We start from the raw sequence: 13,967 nt of genomic DNA on the forward strand, positions 1-13,967 counted from the left end.
GTTTCAGTTGCTTGTTTCAATACTTCTTTATATAATGGAAATAATAAATCATTAAATTCTTTATAAAACTCCATTGTAAAACCATCTTCTCCTGGGGATTTTCCACTAGGCATCGACTGCAAAGCTTCCTTTAACTTTAATTCAGTAAACGAGCATCTAAATCTTTAACATACGTCTCACTCAATAATGACAAATTTAAATTAGATAAAAAGGAATCAATTTGATCTGTTTCTTGATTACCCTCTGACGTATTTTAAATTCCTCATTAATTTCCTCCCATTTATATGTAATCTCTATATTCTTCCTAACTGCATTCATCATTCTCGATACTTGCTCAGTTTTCAGTTGCCATGCTAAAACTTTGTGCTCTCTCCCCTAATTTATAATTATTTTGTTTTGATCCCCAAATCATTTTTTTTATATTATAAGTGTGCAATGTATTATAACGCAACTTCAATTTAGATAGTTGCATCTTATCATCTTCAGTAAAACATTTTTGAAATTTCTTCTCTAATCTTTCAATTTTCTTTTCCAAATTTTGACTTTCTAATACATATTGCTTCTTAATCTTTGCAGTATAACTAATAATCTGACCCTTCAAAGCATCCCATAAAACAAATTTATTCTGTACTGAACCCTCATTCATTTGCAAATAGAAAATAATTTGATCTCTTATAAATTTAACAAAATCAGATCTCTTTAACATCTCATTAAATTTCCAATGGTAAACAGTCTCAATTACTTCAATACCTGGACATGTTAGTAAAGAATGATCAGATAATAGTCTACTTTTATATTCCGCATGAATAAATCGACCTTGTAATTGTGCAGAAACCAAAAATAAATCAATTCTAGAGAATTATGATGTGCCAAATAATAAGAAAAATATTTTTCAGTTGGATTTAACTTCTTCCATATCTCAACTAAATTCAAATCTCTCATCACTTCAAGCATTCTTTTTGCCATCTTAGTTCTTTTCACAGTTTTTGGAGATTTGTCAAACAATGGATCTGGACAACAATTAAAATCTCCCCCAACCATGACATTTTCATTTGATTGATTCAAACTTAAAAAGGCATCCATAAAAAACACTTCATTATCTTTATTCGGTGCATATGCATTCATTAATGTCCAACTTCCAGAGAAAATTTTATAATTAACTGTCAAAACTCTTCCTGCATTGGCAGAAAAAGAATTTAAAATAAAAGGCACTTTTTTGTTTACTAAAATCACAACCCCTCTAGATTTTGAGTTAAAAGAAGCAATAACATGTCCACTTCAATTTCACTTCAATTTCAAATGTTCTTTCTGTCAAATGGGTTTCCTGCATAAATAGAATATCCACCTTCAGCTTCTTAATATAATCCAGAAACACGTTTCTGTTTTATCAGATGATTTAACCCCTTAACATTAAAAGTCACAAAATTTAAATTATTCATTAAAATACAGCTCCCTAACACTAACCCTAAAAAAAATTTAAAAATCCCTCCCAAAAAAAATGCAATAGCAGTACTTCCCCTCTATTAACCGGGTGTGGTTAATGCCAACGGTGGCAGGTGACTTCGGATTCAGCTGGGCTGTCATCTTCTCCCCAGCCAGACATCTCTACATCAAAGTCCAATCAAGGATTAGGTGCACCTGAAGATTCAACTTGCACATCCACCAACTGTTCAGATTTCAGTTTCCTACTTCCTTTTCCATTTCCAGCTTTATTTATGGTTACCAACAGTTTAGAAGGGTTTTGAGTCAACTTGGAATCTGGCAAAATTAGCAAAAGTTAATGCATTTTGTGCTCTTTCAAAAAATTGTGACTGGTACTGCCCATAGAATACTTTTAGTATTGCTGGATACCTTAAAGTAGATCTGTACCCCTTCTTCCACAGCACTGCTTTAGTTGCACTAAACTCTTTCCATCTTGTAATGACCTCTTGACTCAAGTCAGCATAAAAAAACCTTACTATTCTGTACTATCATCGGACCTTGATTCATACGAGCTTGCAAAACTGCTGCACGTAAAATCATCTCTCAATCTTGAGACCTTAAACATCTAACCAAAACTGCCCATGGCACTTGACCTGGTAAAGGTTTTTTTCTTAACACACGATGAGCTCTCTCCAATTCCAAACCTTTAGGAAAATATTCTGGACTCAAAAATTCAACAACCAATCCTTAAAAAACTTTGTAGGATTTGTTCCCTCAAAAACCTCTGGTAACCCCACTGTTTTAACACTATTATGACAACTCTGATTTTCCAATGAATCCATCTTCTGCAAAGAAAATTTCTTCTCCAATTGCTAGCCAGCAATAGCTTCTTCAACTTGTTCAACTCTATCTTCAACATTCTTCATTCTGTCTTCAACTCTGTCAATTGCTGTCGCATTTGTTAATGTCCTCCTTCATTGAAGCAATTTCCCCAGACATATCAGTTATTCTGAATCTAATATCAGCAAATTGTTCAACATTTTGAAAGCTAGAAGTCATATAATCCATTATACTTTCATTTTGTTTAATTATTGTTTCCCACATAATTATATCAGGACCAGGCGTAGGGCTCATTGTACTGGGTGATTTATATGGTAAAGGTAACTTTAAAGCTGTAGGTGTAGTCATTAAAAGTTCAGTATCTTCTTCTTCCATATATTCTTCTAATCTTCCTTCCATCTCTTGCAGGAGATTAACCTCCCTGGCAACCTGGCTGCGGGTTTGTAAACCCCTCCATGTCAAGCCAAGTTCAACAGCCCGACGCTGAGAGGGTCCCCCCACAGCCTTGGCTCTTTCCAAGGTCTCGCGCATGCGCATACCGGCAGCAGCGACAGCGCGAGGGTAGGTATCTTGGGACGCTACTTCAGCTCGCTGCATCTGTGATGCAACAGCATGCCTGATATCATATTCCCCATCCCCCCTCCCCCACCCCCGTGCTCGGCCACACTACCTGAGGTGCTTAATGCAGCGCCACCTCGCAGCTCCCGGAACTAAGTCAGAGAGGTCGCTGCGGCGCCATCTTGCGTTCCTGCACCCATAGAGGACGCCGCCGCTTCATTCAACCTAGTTGGAGAAGAACGTTGAGGCTTTGGATCCATTTGTAATCTAAGGCTTCAAATCATTGATAGGCCCAGAGTCTACTTTAAAATGCAATTTTTTTGATTGTTGAGTTTTCCCTCTTCTCACCACTTTCATTCTCATATCAGAAACACTTTTTTTCTTAAAGTTTTCAGTCATTTATCAAATCATTAAATTCGGGTTTTCAACTGTCCAGCTGGGGAGAGATGAGTTCCCACGTCTTCACCCCCCCCCACCCCCGAGCTCTAGTATTTTAAATAAGATCTGTTTTAAAGTGTTTGTTTGTGACCCACACTAAAACTTGCCCCACTTTATCCTGAGGGTCAACAAAGCATGGCCAGCAGATATTCTTGAAAATCAATAATATTTATGAGGTATTACAGGATATGGATTAAAAGCAGATACAGTAAATAGAAATGTAAAATACGGTAATGGAATGGTAGAACAGACTCAACAGGCTGAGCAACCTTTCCCGTCTTTGGGTGTTGCTTAAGCTTTCTAATAGAAGGATGGTATGGAAAATAAGACAGTTGTATAAAATTTCATTTGCAAATGATCATAAAGAAGACTAGTAGCAAAGCTTGCAGATCTAAAATCAGTAAAAATTGACCATAATGAAAAATAGGGTGTAAGGCACAATGTCTCAGAGTCTTTCTCCTCAGGGGCTGTTTCTGTTCATTGGGCTATTATTCGCATACAATGCTGGACTGGTTACAACTTTATATTTGATAGTTGAAAACAGCATAACAAGGTCATTTTAATGACTAATGGAATGAATATCCACAGCTTAGGGTGCCACAGCAGTTAGTGTAACGCTATTACAGGACTAATGACCCTAATTCAAATCCGGTGCTGTCTGTGAGGAGTTTGTACGTACTCCCCATAACCTGCGTGGCTTTCCTCATGGTGCTCCAGTTCCTCCCACCCTCCAAAATTTGTAAGTGTATTGGGCAGGAGGGACCTGTTACTGTGCTGTAACTCTAAATGATATTAAAAAATAAAACCAAAAGGGATTTCTTTAAAGTACAGTATTACTTATACTTTTCCTGTGTAACATCTGGGAATCCTTCAACATTATTCTTAATAACTCATGAATAATTTTCTTTAAAAAAAATACAAAATAAACTACACACAATTTTAAATTCATATACTACAGAGAAAGAACAACTGCTGCATTTTAATATCCTCAGTGTAATAAAGTGGTTTTAAAAAAAAATCCACTGCCAATTCAAGATTGCACATTAACCATATTCAGTTTCAATCAGTTACTAGGAAGTCAATTTAATGCTAAACATCATATTCCAAAACTCATGCTATGTCTAGATCACAAGCAAACTAGGATCCTGAAAATCTAAATTAAATATCTGAAAAAGCTACAAATTGAGAGTTAGCAGTTTAAAACTTTCAGTGATATTTGCTGGATGTTTCAAGATCATAAATATTCTGCCCTTGAGGAAAATGTGAACAAGTATAAAAGAATGGCTGACTGAATCCAGAAACATAATGATAGGCTTGATTCAGGCCAGGTGGCTATGAAGTAAATAAATACAGAAATGATGATGTACACCATCCAAGTCATATTGTCTGGAAATTTTCACAATCATTTCCTGTGTTGCAATAGAGGATATTTATCACCATTGTGTATATGTTTTAATTTACAAATGCGATTAATGGGGACAAAAAAAAACAATTTATTTAGATAAAAGCAAAATTTAGCAATTCTCCATCGTAAATTCTTAGCATTAACATTGTGGTGACAATGGACTACCTAAACAGTGAAGGAAGTCAGATAATTTGCAGCAAACAAGAAGAAGCTGGAAAGACTTGATGGGTCAGATAACATCTGTGGAGAAAAATGGACAGTCAATGTTTGGGATCAGGACCCTTTTATCTGCCCGTTTACCTCCATGAATGCTGCCTGATCCACTGAGTCACTTCAGCTTTTCCTTGTGTCTCCAGATTCCAGCATTAGCATTTTTTTTGTGTTTCTCAGATTATTTGGAATAATCCTTTAAATTTTTTTTTAACTTAAGAGATACAGCACAGTCACAGGCCCTTCTAGCCCATAAATGCATGCCACCCAAATACACTCATGGCCAATCAACCGACTAGCCACGTATTTCTTTGCAATGTGAGAGGAAATAGAGCATCTGGAAGAAACCTACACAGACACGGAGGGAATATGCAAACTCCTTTCAGATAGCACCAGATTTGAACCTGGGTCACTGGTGCCAGAATACAATTGTACTAACCACTGTAACCACACCACCCCAATACTCTTTGTATTTTTAATATTTAAAAAAGTAGATCACTGATCTACTAATCTAGAAGAAAACTAGAAAATAAAATGTTGGGGTTATATTAGTCAGTGTGAAGAAAATTAAAATTTAGTTAATTAATGTCCTTTTGGGTATGAAGATTGTCACTCTTAACTCTTGTCCCAGACCTTTAAATGGTTGAATCTTAACCACTCTTTGTGGAAAGCAACCAAAGCACTTAAAAGGTGGCCCAGTTCACCCTTTGAGTTAAGTCTCCAATTAAACTGGACCATGGCTGACTTGCACAGCAACTTTTTTAAACTTTCCTTGATTCTATTCCATTATTTAACATTCTGGCCCTGATTTCACATTAGTCCGCAGCATCCATAAGAGGTAACAATTATTACCACTGTTTTGGGATGAGCCCTTCCTCAAGCTATGAGTAAAAAAATATTGACATCTGAATTAAAGGCAGGGGGAAGAATGGGAGGATGAAGAGTACAGACCAAGAGACAAAAAGATCTTAAATCAGTATAAGAAGGTGAGAATTAATATTGGCTCTGTGAATAGAGCCAGAGGAAAAGGGGGGGAGAGTGTGGAGAGAGGGGGTAAAGGAAAAGGGGTTTGTTTCAACAGAAATCAGAGCTGTCGATGATAATGCCATCTGGTTGGAGGTTCCCAGATAGAAGATGAGGTAGGTATTGGTCCTCCAATTGCAGGTGGTCTCTGTCTGGTAGTGCATGAGACAATGGACAGACATGTCAGCAAGGGAATGGGATGGGAAATTGAAATGGGTGGCCAGTGAGAGATCCACGCTACTACAACGGATAGAACCAAGATGCTCAACAAAGCGATCTCCCAGTCTCTCCAAAGTAGAGGTGATCAAAACGCAGGCAGTGAAAGCAGATGACGTCTGCAGGTTCACAAGTGAAGCATTGCTTCACTTGAAAGGACCGTTCAGAACCCTGAATAGTGATGAGGGAGGAGATGTGGGTGAAAATGGAGCACCTCCTGCAAGCACAGAGTTAAGTGCCAAAGGGGAGAGAGGAGTGGAAGAGGGAGTCATGGAGGGAGTGGTCCCTTCAGGAAGAGAGGGGGAAAATATGTCTGATGGTTGGATCGTGTAGAAGGCAAAAGAAATGGCGGAGGATGATGTGTTGGCTGTGGAACCTGGTGGTGTGGTAGGTGAGGGCAAGAGGATTCATTTCTGTAACACCTTCACAATCACATGAAGATTTTACAGAAAACAACTACTCATTTCCAACCCTTATTTGGCTTTGACCATATTGTAAATTTTAAAAATAGATAGTTACTTAAAAAGGATCCACAAGTTTGTCATGATTAACATGCATGGACCCCACAGAATCTTAGGGTTGTATGAGATGTCATGTATGTACTCTGACAATAAATTTGAAATTGAAAATGTGTGGAACTAAAAGCAAAGATAAGCCATTTGGCCCCTTGTGCCTGATCAGCCATTCATGAAGATAGAATGCCTGCAGTTTACTTTAGACTGCAGGAGTTGGGGGAAGTTCACTAGGGGTCTAGGAGGGAAAATATCAGAACGGAAATGGCACCCTCATTCGCGTTCTGACCCTTTTACACAGCATCCGTTCTGGGAAAATGGCAATAATTTCATGGAAGGCAGCAGCTGTGTTTCAAAAAAAGATTCTGGTGCAACAGAAATGAGGAGGCTTAAAACTGAGTACGTCCTCTAGGTCTCTTAAATCTGGACGCTTTCCCTTGCAAGGGGACAGGCTGTAGATTCGTGTGAATTTAGTGAATGCAGCCGATATAACAATTCAACAAGGCAGAGGTTTAAGGAGGGAAAAAGCACTATTTTATTTTCCTAAAGCCTGTTTCCTCGTAACCGAGACGGAAATTTCAGGAGAGGTATGAGGTTACCACCCCTCCCCCTCCCTTCCCCCCTCTCCCTCCCCTCCCCCCTTCCCCCCCCACCCCTCCACACCCCCCCCACCCCTCCACACCCCCCCCCACCCCTCCACACCCCCCCCCACCCCTCCACACCCCCCCCCTACCCCTCCACACCCCCCCCCTACCCCTCCACACCCCCCCCCTACCCCTCCACACCCCCCCCCACCCCTAAAAGGTTTGCTCGTCAAGCACATCAGTGATTCCCCACCCATCGTTTGCACCAGGAATGAATGAAGATGCTGAATCGCGAACAGAAGAGGGCCGTGGGAAGTCTGTGCATCTGTAATGACCGACCAAACGTTAAACCTGATGGAAAAAGATGCACCAAGTGTGCTTTATTTCTGAGATCGACTGTCTCACTTCGACGCCAGTCGCAGTGTGTCCTGCGCCTGCTGTGGACACGGAGGCAGAGGCCAACCCTGCTTCAGCGCTACCTACCCCATGTGGCTCTATCCTTACCATGTGGGCACAAGGGAGCCTCGGACTCCGCTTCCGGGCTGATGACCAGCTGAATTCCCGTTGCCTCCGCCATCCCGCCCCATTCAGCAGCAGAACGTCCGGCCCCGCCGCCCTACACGGCCAAAGCGCGGGAACTTCCGTCGACGTCACCCGCGCAATCTCCGGAGTCAACCGCCCTTCTTTCCCGGGGGCGGGGCATTCGCTGAGGTCACGGCGGCTGCTGATTGACATGCTTTCTCGTGCTGCACCAGCCGCCCGGGAACTTGGGTAAGACCGGCCAAGGTGTCTCCTCCTTGTGTAAACTGCACTCTAAATCGGTTAGATATTGTCAATATGACTTCGTTTACACATTCAGTTCAGCAAGATACTATGTGATGCCAAGCTTACCCGTCCCTATGTGATGCCAAGCTTACCCGTCCCTATGTGATGCCAAGCTTACCCGTCCCTATGTGATGCCAAGCTTACCCGTCCCTCCCTCACGGCCCATATCCCTCAACTTATCTTGCATCCATGTGTCCAAATATGCCTCTCGTATTAGCCTCTACCACCACCCTGTGCAATGCATTCCAGGCATTAAGCACTCACTGTTTTAAAAAAAAGTCTTACATCTCTGTCGACTCCCCTAAACTTTGCTACCCTCAAATGGATGTCCTCTAGTATTGGCCATTGCAGCACTAGAAAAAGTTGCCATCTATGGCTCTCATCATATTATGCACCTCCAGTAAGTCTCCTCTCATTCTGCATATCTCCAAAGAGAGGCTTCCATTTTTATTGAGGTATATGACCTGTAGTGTTCTATTAGGGCCATTAACTCAGCATTTTTAAAATAATTTTTCTTTTAGTACTTCACCGTGAACCACGACAGTCACAATATGTACAAATATTCAGTATTAAAATATACACAGTGGCATTTTCATTTCCCTCCCCCACCCACATACTTAAAGCAGGAAATGAAAGAAAGAAGAAGAAATAAATAAATGATAGAAGAACACAAAAGAGAAGAAAAAGAAATGGTGTCATCCAATATTTCATATTTAATATTATCATACTTGTAACTTATCACTTCAAGAGATGGAGGTCTGAAATTGGCGGTTTCTAATAAACTGTATGTGTCGTTCCCAAATTTGTTAAAATAGATTTTAGTTTGTAGGTATTTTATTCTAATGGAATACCCTTGTTCATTTCTATGTACCATTGTAGTATTTTTAAGGTTACTTCTGTTTTTCAAGTTATAATTATGCATGTCTTTTTGCTACTGCAAGTGCCATCATAATAAATCATTTTTGAACCCTGTCTAATTTTAGATCTAATTCTTTATCTTTTATGTTGTTTAACATAACATACATAACATAACAATTACAGCACGGAAACAGGCCATTAGGCCCTTCTAGTCCGCACTGAACCAAACACCCCTTTCTAGTCCCACCTCCCCGCACAATGCCCATAACCCTCCATCTTCTTCTCATCCATATACCTGTCCAACCTTTTCTTAAATAATACAATTGACTCCGCCGCCACTATTTCTCCCGGAAGCTCATTCCACACGGCTACCACTCTCTGAGTAAAGAAGTTCCCCCTCATGCTACCTCTAAACCTCTGCCCCTTAATTCTTAACTCATGTCCTCTTGTTTTAATCTTTCCTCCTCTTAACGGAAATAGTCTATCCACATCCATTCTGTCTATCCCTTTCATAATCTTAAATACTTCTATCAAATCCCCTCTCAACCTTCTACGCTCCAAAGAATAAAGACCCAATCTGTCCAATCTCTCCCCATACTCCAGATGCTTAAACCCAGGCAACATTCTGGTAAACCTTCTCTGCACTCTCTCCACTCTGTTTATATCCTTCCTATAATTAGGCGACCAGAACTGCACACAGAACTCCAAATTAGGCCGCACCAACGTCTTATACAATCTCAACATCACCTCCCAACTCCTATATTCCATGCAATGATTGATAAAGGCCAGCATACTAAAAGCCTTCTTCACCACCCTATTCACGTGAGTTTCTACCTTCAGGGAACGATGTACCGTTACTCCTAAATCTTTCTGCTCTTCTGGATTTTTGGGTCTTTTGGTACCTTTTATTGTAATTCTATTTAAAAGTAGGTTTAAATCCTCCCTAAAGGTTTTCACTTTAGTACACGTCCAAATTGCATGTATTGTGGTTCCAATTTCTTGTTTACAACAGAAGCATTTGTCCAATATTGTTGGATTCCATTCTTTTAACCTTTGAGCTGTAACATATAGTCTATGGAGCCACTTGTATTATTATCATACGAAACCGAGTATTTATTGTATTAATCATGGTACAGGTACACAATCCTTTATCCGGAACTCTTGAGGGACAGTGTGTCTCGAATTTCAGATTTTTCTGCATTTCAGAAATCCAGATTTAAACACACCCACATTGTGCTGCCGTATCCACCCCCACCCCCTTCCAGTCACGCTGCCATCTCCCACCCCCCCTCACCCGCCCGACTTGCGCTCCCGGTCTTCCCTCCTCACCCGCCCGACTCACGCTGCTGGTCTCCTGCCCGCCCGACTTGTGCTGCCGGTCTCCCGCCCGTCTGACTTGCGCTGGCGGTCTTTCCCCTTCGCCTGCCGACTTGCGTTGCTGGCCTCTCCCCCTCGCCCACCTGACTCGCGCTGCCGTCTCTCTCCCCACTTGCCGGATTTTGGAGCTTTCCAGATTTTAGATGTCTGGATAAAGGATTGTGTACCTGTACCCGCACATAGTTCCTTCCATGTTTCATTCTTTATTCGTTTATTTAAGTCTTTTTCCCATCCTTGTTTGCATCATCATTTTCCTTGTATTACAATTTGCTATACATGTTTGTGATAAAAAAAATTTATTATCACAGTGTCTGTAATTAAATATTCATAGCAGCTACTCTCAGACTAGTTCCCAACGTTTCTTTTGAATAAGTTTTCAACTCATAATATTAAAATATTGTATCGTGATATTCCATATTTATTTTTTAACTGTTCAAATGTTAATAAATTATTTCCCAAAAAGCAATTTTTTATTTATTCATTTTCTTGCCCATTCCTTAAAAAAATATTGTCTTTTGCAAGAGGAATGAATAAGTTTTGTGTTAATAACTTTTTTGGTATTTGATAATTTATCATCTTTCGTTCCAGATGTATTCTCTTCCATATTTTTAGTATATGATGTAGTATTGGTAGATTATTATGTTGCACCAGTTTCTCATCCCATTTATAGAGTAAATGTTCAGTGACCTTTAGTCCTAATTTATATAATTCTATCTTGAGCCAAGCATTTTTTCTTCCAGCTGATAAAAAGCTATCTGATAGATAGCTTAACTGTGCTGCCCTGTAATAGTTTTTGAAATTTGGTAGCTCTTCTTTGGCTTGGCTTCGCAGACGAAGATTTATGGAGGGGTAATGTCCACGTCAGCTGCAGGCTCATTTGTGGCTGACAAGTCCGATGAGGGACAGGCAGACACGGTTGCAGCGGTGGCAGGGGAAAATTGGTGGGTTGGGGTTGGGTGTTGGGTTTTTCCTCCTTTGTCTTTTGTCAGTGAGGTGGGCTCTGCGGTCTTCTTCAAAGGAGGTTGCTGCCCGCCGAACTGTGAGGCGCCAAGATGCACGGTTTGAGGCGATATCAGCCCACTGGTGGTGGTTAATGTGGCAGGCACCAAGAGATTTCTTTAGGCAGTTCTTGTACCTCTTCTTTGGTGCACCTCTGTCTCGGTGGCCATATAACACAATCTTGGGAAGGCGATGGCCCTCCATTCTGGAGGCGTGACCTACCCAGCGCAGTTGGATCTTCAGCAGCGTGGATTCGATGCTGTCGGTCTCTGCCATCTCGAGTACTTCGATGTTAGGGATGAAGTCGCTCCAATGAATGTTGAGGATGGAGCGGAGACAACGCTGGTGGAAGCGTTCTAGGAGCCGTAGGTGATGCCGGTAGAGGACCCATGATTCGGAGCCGAACAGGAGTGTGGGTATGACAATGGCTCTGTATACGCTAATCTTTGTGAGGTTTTTCAGTTGGTTGTTTTTCCAGGCTCTTGTGTAGTCTTCCAAAGGCGCTATTTGCCTTGGCGAGTCTGTTGTCTATCTCGTTGTCGATCCTTGCATCTGATGAAATGGTGCAGCCGAGATAGGTAAACTAGTTGACCGTTTTGAGTTTTATGTGCCCGATGGAGATGTGGGGGGGCTGGTAGTCATGGTGGGGAGCTGGCTGATGGAGGACCTCAGTTTTCTTCAGGCTGACTTCCAGACCAAACATTTTGGTAGTTTCCGCAAAACAGGATGTCAAGCGCTGAAGAGCTGGCTCAGAATGGGCAACTAAAGCGGCATCATCTGCAAAGAGTAGTTCACGGACGAGTTGCTCTTGTGTCTTGGTGTGAGCTTGCAGGCGCCTCAGATTGAAGAGACTGCCATCCGTGCGGTACCGGATGTAAACAGAGTCTTCATTGTTGAGGTCTTTCATGGCTTGTTTCAGCATCATGCTGAAGAAGATTGAAAAGAGGGTTGGTGCGAGAATGCAGCCTTGCTTCACGCCATTGTTAATGGAGAAGGGTTCAGAGAACTCATTGCTGTATCTGACCTGACCTTGTTGGTTTTCGTGCAGTTGGCTAACCATGTTGAGGAACTTTGGGGGGCATCCGAGGCGCTCTAGTATTTGCCAAAGCCCTTTCCTGCTCACGGTGTCGAAGGCTTTGGTAAGGTCATCAGAGGTGATGTAGAGTCCTTTGTTTTGTTCTCTGCACTTTTCTTCGAGCTGTCTGAGGGCAAAGACCATGTCAGTAGTTCCTCTGTTTGCGCGAAAGCCGCACTGTGATTCTGGGAGAACATTCTCGGCGACACTAGGTATTCTTCTATTTAGAAGAATCCTTGCGAAGATTTTGCCTGCAATGGAGAGCAGCGTGATTCCCCTGTAGTTTGAGCAGTCTGATTTCTCGCCTTTGTTTTTGTACAGGGTGATGATGATGGCATCACGAAGGTCCTGAAGCAGCTTTCCTTGGTCCCAGCAGAGCTTGAAAAACTCATACAATCCTTGTTTATACACGCATGTTAAATTTTCTAAAGCCATTCTTGATTATTTACCCTTCTATAAAAACTTTCATATTAATTTATTTAATTTCATTAAAAATTCCCATCAAGGGAATCGGTAGCATTTGGAACAGATATTGTAGCGTGGAAATACACTCATCTTGATGCAATTCGTGGAAAATATTTCGATTTTTCTAAGTCTTCCTGTGTTTTCTTTATTAACAGTTGGTAATTTAATTTATACAAATGATTTAAATTATTATCTATCATGATACCTAGGTAATGTATAGCCTGTGATTGCCATTGAAAAGGGGATTCCCTTTTACATTTTGTATAATCAACCTTGTTCATTGGCATCACTTCACTTTTATTTTGTATCCTAATATTGCCCCATATTCTATCAATTTTGTATATACCCTTTTTATTGATTTATCTGGGTCCATTAAATATAATGTCATCCGCAAATAAGCTAAATTGAAATTCTTCCTCATTTATTTTTATTCCATTTATCGTAGGTTCTTTTCTTATCAGCTCCGCCTATGGTTCTATAGCCAAAGCAAACAGGGAAGGTGATAATGGGCATCCCTGTCTTGTTGACCTACTCAATTTAAAGTGGTCTGAAACATATCCATTTGTTAGCACTTTTGCCAAAGGACCATTATACAGTGCTCTAATCCTTTTAATAAATTTTTCCAGTAATTTGAATTTATGTAGTACTTTAAACAGGTAATTCCATTCCACTCTATCAAAAGCTTTCTCTGCATCAAGAGTCACTGCCACAGTTGGTATCTTATTTATTTGTGCTGTATGGATTAAATTAATAAATTAACATGCATTATCTGCCATTTTCTATTTTTAACAAATCCTGTCTGATCTAGCATCACTAATTTCGGTAAACAATCTGTTAACCAATTTGCTAGTAACTTTGCAATTAATTTATATTCTGTATTTAGTAAAGTTATTGGTCTATATGAAGCCGGTGACAACGGGTCTTTTCCTGTTTTCAAAATTACTGTGATTATTACTGTTTTATGATTGAGGCAAATTCTGGATCTCTTCCACCTGTTTCATTGCCTCTAAGAGGGGCAGAATTAATAGAATATTGAATACCTTATAAAACTCTGTAGGGAATCCATCTTCGCCTGGCGCTTTATTATTTGGTAATGTCATTAGTGTATCATGTATTTCTGTAATTGGCTTTAGTAATTTATTTTGATCTTCCAATTGTAA

General features: G+C 40.5%; 1 protein-coding gene across 3 annotated transcripts in view; it reads right to left on the reverse strand.

Moving 5' to 3' along the window:
• zcchc4 (zinc finger, CCHC domain containing 4) overlaps positions 1-8,138 on the reverse strand; it is a 107,832-nt gene extending 99,694 nt beyond the window's left edge. For 2 of the 3 annotated variants that reach the window (XM_069925031.1, XM_069925030.1), the window contains exon 1: positions 7,713-8,137. In XM_069925031.1, the coding sequence (XP_069781132.1) occupies positions 7,713-7,785 (73 nt within the window). In that variant the 5' untranslated portion in view covers positions 7,786-8,137. Of the gene's footprint in view, positions 1-7,712 lie in introns of all 3 variants that reach the window. The other variant, XM_069925029.1, reaches the window with a different exon arrangement.
• Between the last annotated feature and the right edge of the window lie 5,829 nt (positions 8,139-13,967).

The sequence above is a fragment of the Narcine bancroftii genome, chromosome 3, assembly GCF_036971445.1.
Source record: "Narcine bancroftii isolate sNarBan1 chromosome 3, sNarBan1.hap1, whole genome shotgun sequence".
Classification (NCBI taxonomy): Eukaryota; Metazoa; Chordata; class Chondrichthyes; order Torpediniformes; family Narcinidae; genus Narcine; species Narcine bancroftii.